The sequence below is a fragment of the Vipera ursinii genome, assembly GCF_947247035.1.
Source record: "Vipera ursinii genome assembly, chromosome: 1".
NCBI classification, from domain to species: domain Eukaryota; kingdom Metazoa; phylum Chordata; class Lepidosauria; order Squamata; family Viperidae; genus Vipera; species Vipera ursinii.
Genome location: NC_139512.1, coordinates 320,737,104 through 320,751,052, shown reverse-complemented (window position 1 = coordinate 320,751,052; position 13,949 = coordinate 320,737,104). Strand labels below are relative to the sequence as shown.

The 13,949-nt window shown below is 40.1% G+C and overlaps 1 protein-coding gene across 5 annotated transcripts in view; it reads left to right on the top strand.

Moving 5' to 3' along the window:
• The window catches only part of ENTPD6 (ectonucleoside triphosphate diphosphohydrolase 6), a 34,291-nt gene that overhangs the window by 4,117 nt on the left and 16,225 nt on the right, over positions 1-13,949 (top strand). For 3 of the 5 annotated variants that reach the window (XM_083350629.1, XM_083350628.1, XM_083350630.1), the window contains 4 exons: positions 3,011-3,297; positions 9,523-9,602; positions 10,825-10,968; positions 12,192-12,267. In XM_083350629.1, coding sequence (XP_083206755.1) covers positions 3,054-3,297; positions 9,523-9,602; positions 10,825-10,968; positions 12,192-12,267 — 544 coding nt within the window. In that variant the 5' untranslated portion in view covers positions 3,011-3,053. Of the gene's footprint in view, positions 1-3,010; positions 3,298-9,522; positions 9,603-10,824; positions 10,969-12,191; positions 12,268-13,949 lie in introns of those variants that run through there. The other 2 variants (XM_083350631.1, XM_083350632.1) reach the window with 2 other exon arrangements.

The window sequence follows — 13,949 nt, the reverse complement described above, 5'->3', positions numbered from 1 at the left end:
CTTTAACATTTAATACTGTAGTTCAACAATGTCTTCTTTGTTCTTCATAATTCTAATTGTAAAATATTATCTTGTTTGTATACTTAATGGAGGACAACTTCAAAAGTAGCATCGTTCTTATGCAACTCTCCCTCAGATTTATAAACCTATACTTGTTGCTTTTTCTAATGGGGGATACATTCTCTAAAAACTAGTTTATCAAAATATAAATCTTGGGTATGAAACTGTCCTTATTTCACTATCTTTTTATATTAATCATTTAGGATTGTGAACGTATTTTAGTTATTAACATAAAATGGTGTATTCCAGTTTGAAACCTAAAATATAACTGAACATTTGCCATATTTTGACATTAATGAAAGACAGAAATAATCCTCTAGTATTGTATCTATGAAGGCATACATTTTACACACCTAGGTTGTGCATAGTGTAAGTACAAAAGAGAGAATATTAAATGGGATAATTAGAGATCTTTTAATAGCTTTCTTACAATATTGCTACTTTACTTTTCTTCCTGCTCCTATACTAAATAATTGAGAATCCCACTTCTTTTGTAAGCTAATAATCTTAACTATTGCTCTTTGCTATCCTGGTTATTTGGATACCCTTAAGCCTACAGTGTTTCTGGAGCAAGCAAGCTGGTCATTAGTTACTGGATTATTTATTTTCACAATACAAAAGGCAAACATTCTTGTTCCCTTAGAATGTAAGTATTAATTATTGAGATGAACAAATGATTATTAATAAGTAAGTGTTTTTTAACATTATACCATGAGTCTTGAAATTATAAATGAATTTGAATTTCTCCCCCTAAATAATGTGGGAGATCCTTTTTTTTAAGCCAGCATCTCCCAGCTAGTTACTAAGTTGTATATATTACTTTTGAAAAAAGGACAGTTAAATAACATTCAATTTACAGAAACAAGAAAAACAGATTTAGCGGAAACTTGTGTGAAGCATTAAGGAATCTGGTTGCATAATGATTTCTTTATAAGAAATCCTCATTCCTTTATAAGACAGAAGTGCAGAGCATATCTAAGGAATAGGAAGTTAAAGGCAGAAAGTTAGGTGGTTAAGAGGTTTCAGTAAATTTCTAGGTTGTCTATAGTAGTTCTGAAAGTAGTTCAAAATGTCAATAGCCATCATCAACATCAAATATTTCCCCACCCTTTTTCTAAACAAGGCCGCTAAAGCTGAAGTACTCTTGGGAGAAAAGCAACTAACACTGAAAGTTCAGTTATAAAAAAAATAATTCTGGATTGTCCATGTGCTGAGAGGCATATTCTGTACTTGTCTAAGTCTAAGAGCATGTGCCTTTTCTCTTGACTTACTATTCCTTAGCTGGCTTTGGTTGGTAAACCTCAGAATTCGAAATAAATAAACAACTAAATTGAACAACACTTGATTTAAATTAATCTTTTAAAGAGCACTTTTCCACTTTTTTTCGTAGAAAATATTTAAATAGTCTGCTGCAATTGTGAATAAAATACTGTATTCACCATGTTGTAAAAAATATATTTACTGTTGTGTAGTGCTGAAAACTCTAGGGAAGTGTCAAAGCACCAGGTAAAATTCTTACTTGAAATTCTTCTTTAATTCAGCCATTTAAGTTTATCAGTATTTTGTATTTGCTGACTCATGACAGTTGAATATATGTGCTCATACATAATGTAAAGTTCAGTTTACTATGATTCAGATTAACTGTGATCAAAGTTCACATAATTCAGGAGGAAATGGTTCTTATACCATGCTCCCCATACAATAATTTTCTATGAGGAATTTATCTGAATTAGGAACTTGTTTACTTTAAAAAAAAACCTTTCCTTTGAATATATTATTGCTGTTGCTGTAATAAGAGACCTGGCTAAAGTATATTCTACATTATAGAATATTAGTCAAGCTGAATATTATATAATTCTTTGAAATATAATACATTTTTAAAAGAAATAAATTGTAGAACAATCTCATTTTGACAAGTGAGGAAAATTTCTGTGGGACTCATATCTTAGTTTTTACATTTATATCTAATGTAATTTCATTAGTTTAACAATACATCAGTGTTTTTCTTTGGTAGAAGTACTTTACTGCTTTCACTCTTTACTCCTTGTCAAAGAACTGAATTCAAAATTTTAAGTCAGTATTTATCTCAATAATCTATTGTATTATTTTTACACAGAATTTTCCTCATGCCAAAAAAAAGTTTATTACAGTAATAGTATCAACAGAATTGTAAAATCTGGTTTAAGACTTTCAGCAGTATTTTATATAATTTTTCTGGAGAAACATGTTTTTAACGATAGTTCTTATAGATTTTTATTACATTGTGTATTTTTAGGAATAAAGGTAAAGGATCCCCTGCACATGCGTGCTAGTCGTTTCCGACTCTAGGGACCAGTGCTCATCTCCGTTGCTTATCCGAGGACGTCTCCGTGGTCATGTGGCTGGCATGACTAGACGCCAAAGGCGCACGGAACACTGTTACCTTCCCACAGTGGCTCAGTGGGTTAGGACACTGAGCTTGTCAATCAGAAGGTCGGCAGTTTGGCGGGTCGAATCCCAAGTGCCGCATAACAGAGTGAGCGCCTGTTACTCGTCCCAGCTTCTGCCAACCTAGCAGTTCGAAAGCACATAAAAATGCAAGTAGAAAAATAGAGACCACTACGGTGGGAAGGTAACAGCGTTCCGTGCAGCCACATGACCACGGAGACGTCCTCGGACAAGCGCTGGCTCTTCGGCTTTGAAACAGAGATGAGCACCGGCCCCTAGAGTCGGAAACGACTAGCACGCATGTGCAGGGGAACCTTTACCTTACCTTTTTTAGGAATATCATCATATTAAAGTCTTCAAGGCAGAAATTACAAATTAAAACACATTGCCACATCATTAATATAACAGAATGAAAAGTTAGTGTCTAAGCAGCCTTTATATATTTTGCTCTATGGCTCCATTTTTCTCAAATAAAATTTCATACTTCCTTTTATGAGACAATTTGATTTTTTTTATATTACAGGAAATCATAGAGAACTCCTCAAAAAAGTGAAAGAAAAAGTTTAATGGAGACCATGAAGATCCCAAAACTATTCTACGTGTTTGCAATTTTCACATGTGCTGCTGTATATGCTGTGTATACCAAGTGGAATTTTTACTACAGAAGAAAAGGTGTTGACAAAGGTTTGGATAAGCAGCTTGGTGCTGAGATCTCAAGAAAAGATGAGGCAGTTCTTTATGGAATTATGTTTGATGCTGGAAGCACTGGCACCCGTATACATGTATTCCAATTTGCACAGAAACCAAAAGGTAAGCTCTTCAGTTCATAATTTTGCTAATACAGGTGTCACTCACTTACCAACCAATTGTTCAGTAACTGTTCAAAATTGCAGCAGTGCTGAATAAGTGGTACTTACAACCTGCCTTCAACATTGTGGCCATCACAGCATCCCTGTGGTCATACCATCATGATTTGGGAGATTGGCAACCAGCTTGCACTCAAGACGATTACGTGGTCATATGATTGCCATTTGCAACTTTCCCTAACAGCTTCCCACAAGCAAAGTCAATGGGGAAGACAACAGGGAAGGTCATAAATCATGCTGGTCAGTTCTTTCCAGCCTTCCTGCACACTCTGCCATGCTGTCTTTCCCTTGACTGCCACACAGTAGCAGCCTGAACTGGGCCACCCAGGTCTTCCCCCCACCCCTCTGCAGCACCCTCCTGTTGCAATGCAATTATGTGGCATACTGTGTGGCTGCATCTCTTTGTGATGGCAAACCCAGTCCCAATTGCTATCATAACCCAAGTGTGAGGAATAAAAAAATTCAACTCCAAGGATGTTGGAAAACGAAACAAGTTTTATTAAAGCTTTTGCAAAAGTGGTGGAACTCTTGTAATGGCAAATCCCAGAGTCCACACCTGAAGCAATTTTTGCATAGGTTTTTATACCTTGTTCCGTACATCACTCCACATCCTTCCAAAGTGAGTCCAGTTGGTCACATGTTTTCCGACCGCCTAGCAACCATTACAGTTACCAAACTCTCCAAGTATTAGATCAAATGCCCTTTTGCTTCTATCTTATCTTCACTCCCTTTTCTGTAACATCCTGCTAACTTGGGGTATAGCCTTATCTACAAGGTGAACTGTTACCCAAGCTGGATAATTGCAATTATAAAAGATTTATGTCTTCCCTTGTTTTTCTATAAGAATGCCTGCTTTGTATCTAGAAGCTATGTGTGTAACAGAGTTCATGCTTCGGGTAAACATGGCTGCACTTTAGTTCTTAATTATACTTTAAAATACTAACTCTGAGCAGTTTTTATAAAGAATAAGCCTTAATAAATTCATAAGCTATATGTTATTCTACAATAGTGTGCACTATTCTAAAAGTATCCTTTAAGTCAGTATATATATTTCTCTATTTCTTCATTTTATTATATGTCCTTTCCTAAATGTATCTTAGGTAAGTGCCTCTATATGCCTATTCCTTTAACAGAATTGGAAAATTACAACATGTACATTTCTCACACAAGGACCGCCTGTAGTGTCCTGGATGCTGAAGCTAATTTTGCTTTCTGTGAAGAATTATGATAGTAAAAGATGTGTGAATTTGTTTAAAATAGTTAGAATATTATTTATTTATTTTATTTATTTTATTGCATTTATATACCGCCCTTTCCCTGAGGACTCAGGGCGGTTTACAGGGAGTTAAAAATCCATCATACAAAAGTTAAAACACAATTTAAAAAATATTAAATCAACCCTGTACTATTAAAAACCCCAATTAAAATGAATGTCTCCTCAGCCTGGGCCCGAGAGCTCAAAGAGCCAGGTCTTCAGGCCCCGGCGGAATGATCGGAGGTCGGGAGCAGTCCTCAGCTCCACCGGCAGCTGGTTCCAGAGGGCAGGCGCCCCCACTGAGAAGGCCCTATCCCTGGGTGTCACCCGCCGGCAATCTCTTACCGGCGGGACCCTGAGCAGACCCTCCCTGTGGGAGCGCACTGGGCGAAGGGCGTTTGATGCCGGCAGCAGGTGTTCCCTCAAATACCCCGGACCCAGGCCATGTAGGGCTTTATAGGTGATAACCAGCACCTTGAATTTCACCCGGAGGGCAACCGGGAGCCAATGCAGCTCGCGGAGTAGAGGTGTTACATGGGAGTATCGGGAGACCCCCATTACAACTCGCGCGGCCGCATTCTGCACCAGTTGAAGCCTCCGAGTGGTCCTCAAGGGCAGCCCCATGTAGAGAGCGTTACAGTAGTCCAAACGGGAGGTCACAAGCGCATGAGTAACTGTGCGTAGGGCGTCTCGGTCCAGATAGGGACGCAACTGGCGCACCAGGCGAACCTGTGCAAAAGCCCCCCTGGTCACGGCTCCTATGTGATCTTCAAAATTGAGCCGTGAATCCAGGAGGACACCCAAGTTGCGAGCCCTATCAACGGGGGGTAACACCTCACCCCCCATCGTTAGAGGTGGAATAACTTGGTTAACCCGAGATGCCGATATGCACAGCCACTCAGTCTTGGCGGGATTGAGACAAAGCCTGTTTCTCCCCATCCAGACCTGAACCGCCTCCAGGCACCGGGACGTCACGGAGAGGGCATCGCTGGGTTGGTTCGGGGTGGAAAGAAAAAGTTGGGTATCATCAACGTACTGGTGATACCCCACCCCGAAGCTACGAATGATCTCGCCCAGCGGCTTCATATAGATGTTGAACAGGAGAGGCGAGAGAACCGACCCCTGAGGGACTCCACAAATGAGAGGCCTCGGGGCGGATCTCTGCCCTCCTGTCAACACCGACTGCGAGCGGCCCTGGAGGTAGGAGGAGAACCACCGTAAAACGGTGCCTCCCACTCCCAACCCCCTGAGACGCCGCAGCAGGATACCATGGTCGATGGTATCGAAAGCCGCTGAGAGATCTAATAGGACCAGGACAGAGGAGCAACCCCTGTCCCTAGCCCTCCAGAGATCATTCACCAGTGCGACCAATGCCGTCTCCGTGCTGTGTCCGGGCCTGAAACCCGATTGGTACGGGTCCAGATAATCAGTTTCCTCCAGGAACAGAGGGAGCTGATGTGCCACCACACTCTCAACAACCTTCGCCAAAAAGCGAAGGTTGGAGACTGGACGGTAGTTGTCTAAAGCAGCCGGGTCCAAAGCAGGCTTCTTGAGAAGGGGTCTCACCACCGCCTCCTTCAAGGCGGCAGGGAAGACACCCTCCTTCAAAGAAGCAGTTATTACTGCCTGGAACCAGCCTCGTGTCCCCTCCCGGGCCGCATAAACTAGCCAGGAGGGGCACGGATCCAACAAACAGGTGGTGGTGCTCAGTCTCCCCATGATCCTGTCCACATCATCAGGGGAAACAGGGTCGAACTCAGTCCAGATAACGTGCTCAAGACCGCCTGATTCCTCCACATCAGACTCTGCCCAGTCAGAGTCCAGGCCGGTCCGGATCCGAGCGATTTTGTCCGCCAGATGATGACTAAACTCCTCGGCTCGTCCCTGCAAGGGATCCTCTCTCACCTCCTGGTTAAGGAGGGAGCGAGTCACCCTAAACAGGGCGGCCGGGCGATTATCTGCGGACGCGATAAGGGCGGCAAAGTAGTTAGACTTCGCCGTCCTTATCGCTGCAAGATAAGACCTTATAAAGGTTCTTAACTGCAATCGGTCGGATTCGGATCGGCTGGATCTCCAACCGCTCTCTAGACCTCGTCTCTGACGCTTCATCTCCCGGAGCTCCACAGAGAACCATGGGGCCCAATGGGATCTGCGCCGGGTCAGAGGTCGCGTGGGTACAACGCAGTCAAGTGCCCTGGTGGCAGCCGTTTCCCAGGCCTCCACCAGAGCATCGACTGGGCTGTGGGTAAGGGTGATAGGTATAGGCCCAAGCGCCCTCTGGAATCGATCCGGGTCCATTAGGCGCCTAGGGCAGAACCACCTGGTCGGTTCCGCCGCCCAGCGGCGGGGGGTGGCATGACGGAAAACCAGCCTCAGGAGGTGGTGATCTGACCATGACAGAGGGGTGATGGACGGGGAGCCCCCTCCCAGATCATCCAACCACTGTCCAGACAGGAATACCAGGTCGAGAGTATGATCCCCCACATGAGTCGGGCCCTCAATAACCTGGGTCAGGCCCATGGCTGTCATGGAAGCCATGAACTCCCGAGCTAACTCCGACGACCCTCCCAGTGACGGCAGGTTAAAGTCACCCAGGACTATAAGCCTGGGGAACTCCACCGCCAACCCTGAGAGGGTGTCGAGCAGCTCAGGCAGGGCTGTTGCCACACAGCTGGGCGCCAGGTATGTAAGCAACAAACCCAACTGAACCCGAGAACCACATCTCAAGAGGAGGGATTCACTCCCGGCCATCTGGACAATGGTGGCCTCCCGGGGACACAAAAGTCTCCCGAATAACCACTGCCACCCCACCACCCCTGCCCTGAGCCCGTGGCTGGTGCAGCACCCGGAAACCTGGCGGGCATAACTCGGTGAGAGGCACCCCTCCCTCCGAACCCAGCCAAGTTTCCGTGATGCACGCTAGATCCGCACCTTCCTCCTCGATCAGATCATGGATGAGGGGAGCTTTGTTAACTACGGATCTAGCGTTAAAATAGACCAACCTGAGCTCAGGGGCCTGATCACCCTCATCCCCGGGTAAGAGGGTGCTAACCGGAGGGTCAGAGCGCGCCACCGCTCGGAGATAGCGGGGGCGCGATCCCAGGTGTTGATATGGCCCTCCGCGCAAACACCTGCTGCCATTCCCTATCGCCGTGGGGATTTGAAGCCCCACCCCCACATTCCCAGAACCAGCAGGAATTGTAACACATCTAACTAAATTACCAATACATGTTTAATTTCTTTCTGACTGTTTCCATTTGAAACCCACATACTGTGAGAAGTTGGAATGATTGGTATTAACAAATTCCTCCATGTTCAGTGACCTGAAGTATGCTCATAACAATACTTACTTAAAGTTAATATCTCTGCACAAGCAAGCAGTAATGTCACAATAATGTCTTTAGTCCTTAACCAAATGTTCGTTTTCTCACTATCCTGCTTCCTGTTTGATTCAGTTTTCTGCATTAGCACTGGGTGAAACTTTAATTTTGATCACATTAGACCAAGAATCGATTACATCAGTTCTTTCATAGGAAATAACCCATTTGACCTATGTTATAACTTTTTTAATAAAAATTATTTGAGTAAGTCTTCCCAAAAAACAAGTTGCATTATTACGGTTGTATTTGAAGTTAAAAGGAATTTTTGGGGTTGCTCCCTTCTAACATAATCAGAAAAATATCTGCAAAAAAATCCTAGGATTATTTATTTATTTATTTATTTTATTAGTTTCCTATACCGCCCTATTCCCGAAGGACCCAGATCGGTTTACAGGGCAATATTTAAAAGACAATATAAAATTAAGATAAAAATAGAATTAAAAAGAATTAAATTAATTAATAGCCCAACAATAAAACAATGTTAAAAACTTTTAAAGTGGGGGTAATATATTTAGCAACAAGATAATACACCATTTTTTCTTAACTGAAACATTCAGTAAAATAGCTAGAGTACCCATCTGCAGAAATAGTTTATGTGAAGACATGGTTAAAATTTTAAACTTTTAATCGATATTTTAAGGATAAATTTCTGTATAAATGGACTGTATTTCCTGATTAACTGATTGTCTCAGTTAAGAACTGTTCAGTGTTAATAATGATGTAAAAAAAAATCCTTGCATTTACAACTATCAGTGTCCCATGGTCACCTGATTGCCATTTGGCCACTTCAAAACTGGTATGCATTTACGACCATTACAGTGTTCCATGATCGTGTGATCACCACTAAAATCATACATCACGATCGTGTGATATTTTGCTTAATAACTAGTGATTTGCTTAATGACCAAAGAGGAAGTGAGATCGTAAGCCTGTCGTAATCATGTGATGTTTTGCTTAGTGACTGCATTTAACAATGAAGTTTTTGTTCTAATTGTGTTTGCTAAATGAGGACAACCTGTGCTGTCCTTATCCTGTTTTCTTTTTTCATCATTTACTCTTATCAGAATTTGCTGCCTATGGTGGATCAAATATTTTAATATTTTTATAAAAGCTGTGGCACATTTATATATTTATAGAAGGGTGATGGGTTTTTTGAGATCTAGTTTAAAGATGAAGCAACAGATGCAAAGATCATAATCTAATTATAGTTTTCATATGAATATAAATATTTATATCCCATCCTTCAGGTTATAAATTGTTGAAAGCAATACATAAGAAACATGTATATGTTTTTTTTGGAATCACACATAAATAGTGTCATCATACTATGAAGAGGTTTTCCCATAAGAGTTGGAAATAAAGGGGATAATTTTGCTGGGTATACTATTTTCTGCAGTTAGAAGTTAGAAGAAAGATTTCACATTAATTTCTTGATTAATTAATTAACTTAATTTTCTGTGTCTTTGATTTGCAGACTGCAAATTATGTATAGAATCACTTTACTACATTGAGTTAATTTTTCTTTTTTTAAAAGCAGAACTTCCTAGATTAATTGATACCACATTCAAAGCATTAAAACCAGGACTCTCTGCATATGCTGACAATGTGGATAAGGTAATTTGAACTTAAATAAGTCAATTTAGGCCATGCTTGCCTGGAAATAATTTTTAATTATTGTTAAATTATAAAAATATAAATTATAAATATTAACATTATAAATTATAAAAATTATAATAATAGAATTTTTTTCTGAAGAAACATGCATATCATAGTATTGGAGGTTTACAGGTGTATAGTTGTTGAAGAAATATACATCTATGTTATTTGTTAGGTAAGGTTTTAAACATTTTTTATGTTCTGTCTCCATTTTTAAAAGGTATCTTATCTACAGAATAATTCTTCAACAGGTAGGCATACCTTGTGCCAAAGTTAGGACCATGGATGTTAGGCAAAAACAACCAGAACATCTCCGAAGTTTCAGTCAAGAGGTTTCTTTATTGTTCAGTTGCCAGACTGCCTGCCTTCCCTTGGGAAAGCCTGATATAGTCCTAAGTGTTTGATCTCATATGCTTTCTCACCCCCTAGAGTAGGGGTGTCAAACTGCCAGTCCACGGGCCGGATGCGTCACACTAAAACCGTGCCCACCCCATTGCCAGCAATGGGGAAAAAAAGTCACGATACGTCACGTGACGTCGCGAGTTTGCCACCTGTTCCCTAGAGAGTCTAAGGTAGCATATTTCTTAATTCCCCTATCAGGGCCTCCTTCTTTTCAGCTCTTGACTCCATCACAGTCGGTTTGTTTGTATGTCATATAGGGGTAAGATCTGTCTGAATCCTGAATTTTCCTGGCTCTTCATGTGGTACTAGCACGTCTAAGCAATGCATATGAGATAACTTCATCTACCAAAGTATTCAAGATAGGCACTAAATCTCCTGACTTAGTGCTTAAGGGGAAAGCCAGGTCCTGAAAATCTTCCAAAAGGCAAATAGAGCTGAAATCATCCATTTGGGAGAGTGTTATTCTATAGAACAGGCATGGCAACAGAAAGCAAAATGCTGTGTACTTTGAATATTTTTTTTAAACTTCTAAGCCTCTCAGTGCCATCAAGAAGTCAGGCAATCTCAAAATCTTAAAAATAAAGAATTAGCCTGCATCATCCATATTTATAGTTATATGTTTTTTAACTGCTTGAATAACTCTTTTAGTGGTTTAAGGCACCAGGCTAGAAGCCAAAATAAGAGAACATACTGTATGCTTGTGCACGCGCGCGCACACACACACAAAACAACCCAAACCCTGCTTAAATAAAAAGGCAACACATTTTTATTTTGTCAGAGTGCTGAAGGAATAAATGAGCTATTGGCAGTTGCTAAAGAAACTGTCCCTATGCATTTGTGGAAGTCAACTCCCTTGGTTCTTAAAGCAACCGCTGGCCTTAGATTGCTGCCAGAAGAAAAGGCACAGAAATTATTGGATAAGGTACTTTGGTCTTTACTCTTATTATCTTGATTAGCCTAAATTAATTTGGTATCAGGGTAGGAATCTCTATTAAATATTTTGCAGTATGTGTTCTAGTCTAATAGATAATGGTTAGACTTCAGGCTTATTGATGAATGTTAAAGAGTATTAATAGGGAGCTGCATTACAGTTTGTCATCCAAAATTATGAAGATGGGTGTGATTTCTTTTAAATCTTCCAATGAAGCAGTGGATGATTTGAACAGGTTTATCAAAAAGCTTAATACAGATAACAAATTTGGAAGAGCTCTGCACCTGGAATGTGTAAATAGTTTGACCTCTAGATGGGGTTCATTCTCCCTAAATGCTTTTAATTTGGGGGATGCTTCTTGCTCCATTATGGCTCCTGAGTATCAAGATTACTGTGTATTTGATTTATGATTTTCTACCACGCTCAGATGGTATATCCTCTGAGAATGACCAGCTGTTAGGAGACACTGGTACAGATAGTCCTCGGCTTACAACCATTTGTTTAGTAACCGTTCAAAGTTGCGCTGAAAAAAGTGACTTATGACCAGTCCTTACACTTGTCACCACGCAGCATTCCCACAGTCATGTAATACAAATTTGGGCTCTTGTCAACGGCATGTATTTACAATGCATTCCAGGGTCATGTGATCTCCATTTGTGACCTTCCCGGCCAGTTTCCAAAAAAGCAAAGTCAGTGGGGGAAGCTAGATTCACTTAACATCTGCAAGATTCATTTAACAACAGAGGTATTCATTTAATAACAGTGGCAAAAACAGTCATAAAATTGGGCATAACTCAGTTATTGACTGCCTTGTTTAGCAATCAGAGTTCCAGTCTCAATTGTTTTCGTAACTCAAGGACTGTCTGTAATCCTGATAAAAATAAAGAGTGAAATCAGTAATATCTCTATGCCATATTTTCTATTATCATCCGTTGTTTATCTCTGATTAGACACAGCAATATTTTTACTTCCTGATGGAAACTCATTATGGAGGAGGTAGTTTAAATTGTTGTTGTTAGTTGCGGTCGTGTCCGACCCATCGCGACCCCATGGACAACGTTCCTCCAGGCCTTCCTGTCCTCTACCGGTAGTTCAAATATAAAACAATAAATTGTTCAATAAGAAGAATGACACCATATATACAACTGCAGAGAATGAATGACAGTGTTTTTTGAGTTTTAAATGTATTTGTATCAATCTTCCTTTAATTTTAGGTAAAGGACATTTTTCAAGAGTCTCCATTCTTTATAGGAAATGATTGTGTCTCCATAATGGATGGATCAGATGAAGGTAGTTGAATTTGTTTTTCAATAATTTCATGCTCTTCTTGCTTTTGCTTCTAAAATAACCTTCCTGTGCAGATAGAATTTTTGTCAAACTAAGGGCTAACACAATTGTTTGATTAATGCGTCTGTAATGTTTTTTTCCCTTTCCCTTTCATTCAATCATGCCCAATTCTTAAGAACTGTCTGGACAAGTCCCTGCAGTTTTCTTGGCAAGGTTTTCCAAAAATGGTTTGCCATTGCCTCCTTCTTCTTAGGCCTGAGGGAAAGTTGACTAGCCCAAAGTCATCCAGCTGGCTTCGTGCCTAAAGTGGCACAAAGAATGGTCTTCCTTTCTTTAATCTGATGCCTTAGTCAATAGAAGCAAACTGGCTCTCCCACAATATTTTAACTGCTTGCAAATATTTGTTGATAATATAAAGATCATCTACTTCTGTTCTTTTAAATCAAAGTACCGTTTCCCAAATTCCATATATATGTATGTATGTATGTATATACACACATACATACATACACACAGACACGTGTGTGTGTGTGTGTGTGTGTGTGTGTGTATAAAAGAGATAATATTTTTAAACTTAGGTGAAACTGGTTAGAGTTCATTGAAAATGAATCAGTAAAAAATGAATAGTGAAGAATTTCAAACCTCACTTGAAAGGAATGCTGTGGCTGAGTGTCCATTTTTTGCCCAAAATCTTTACCAGGAGGAATGTTTTTTTTCTGGTGATCATAAATCAACTTAAAATTAGAATTGCTAGAAAAATCTTGGTGTCTGGTTAAGAATTTCTGCACTTATTTTTCATTGTAATCATAATGTAAAAATTCTGTTTCACATATGTCAAGCAAAAAAAAGCATTTGAACTTCATGTTTCACAACTGTTGAGTATTCTTGAATTAAACTGCTTCAAAAATAATTTTGTAGAATGTTATTTTTTTATTTTAGTTAAAAGAAAAAAAATCAGTCATTCTCAATTCGTGAAACATAGAAATAGTGGCTTTATAGTCCATAAAGAAACCAAAAGGTACTCTATGATTTCCTATCCTTCTATAGAGAAATCAAAATGACTCCTATTATTATATCTGCAGGCAACTGACACAAGAAAAAGACATTAGCCTGTCATCTATGCAAAATTCTCAGTTGTCAGGTACTATGCATTCACTGAAATTTTATTAGAGAATATCTAGTTGACTACATGGAATCTAAACTGATAGAGGACAATATTTGTAGCTCAGAGTTGAAATGAAGGGTCCTTGGTACTCTATGAGCTCGATTGTTTTCTTGCAAATGTTTCATTACCCAAACTAGGTAACATCATCAGTTTTGATGATACCTAGTTTGGGAAATGAAACATCTGCAAGACAACAACCGAGCTCAGAGAACACCAGAGACTCTACAAAGTCTTAAGTTAAACTATCAAGGATGAGGTAATAGTAAAATTTTGGAGAAAAAAATCCTGCATTTCCTCAGCACCTTTTTCAATCCCTTAAGGGACAGGGCCTTCAAACTTGGCCCTTTTATGACTTGTGGACTTCAACTCCCACAATTCCTCAGCCAGCATGCCTGGCTGAGGAATTCTTGAAGTTGTCCACAAGTCATAAAAGGGCCAAGTTTGAAGACTCCTGCCTTAATGGCAAGATTTTAATTCATCCCTCAGGAAACAGATTGATCGGTTTCCAATGCTTGTCCTA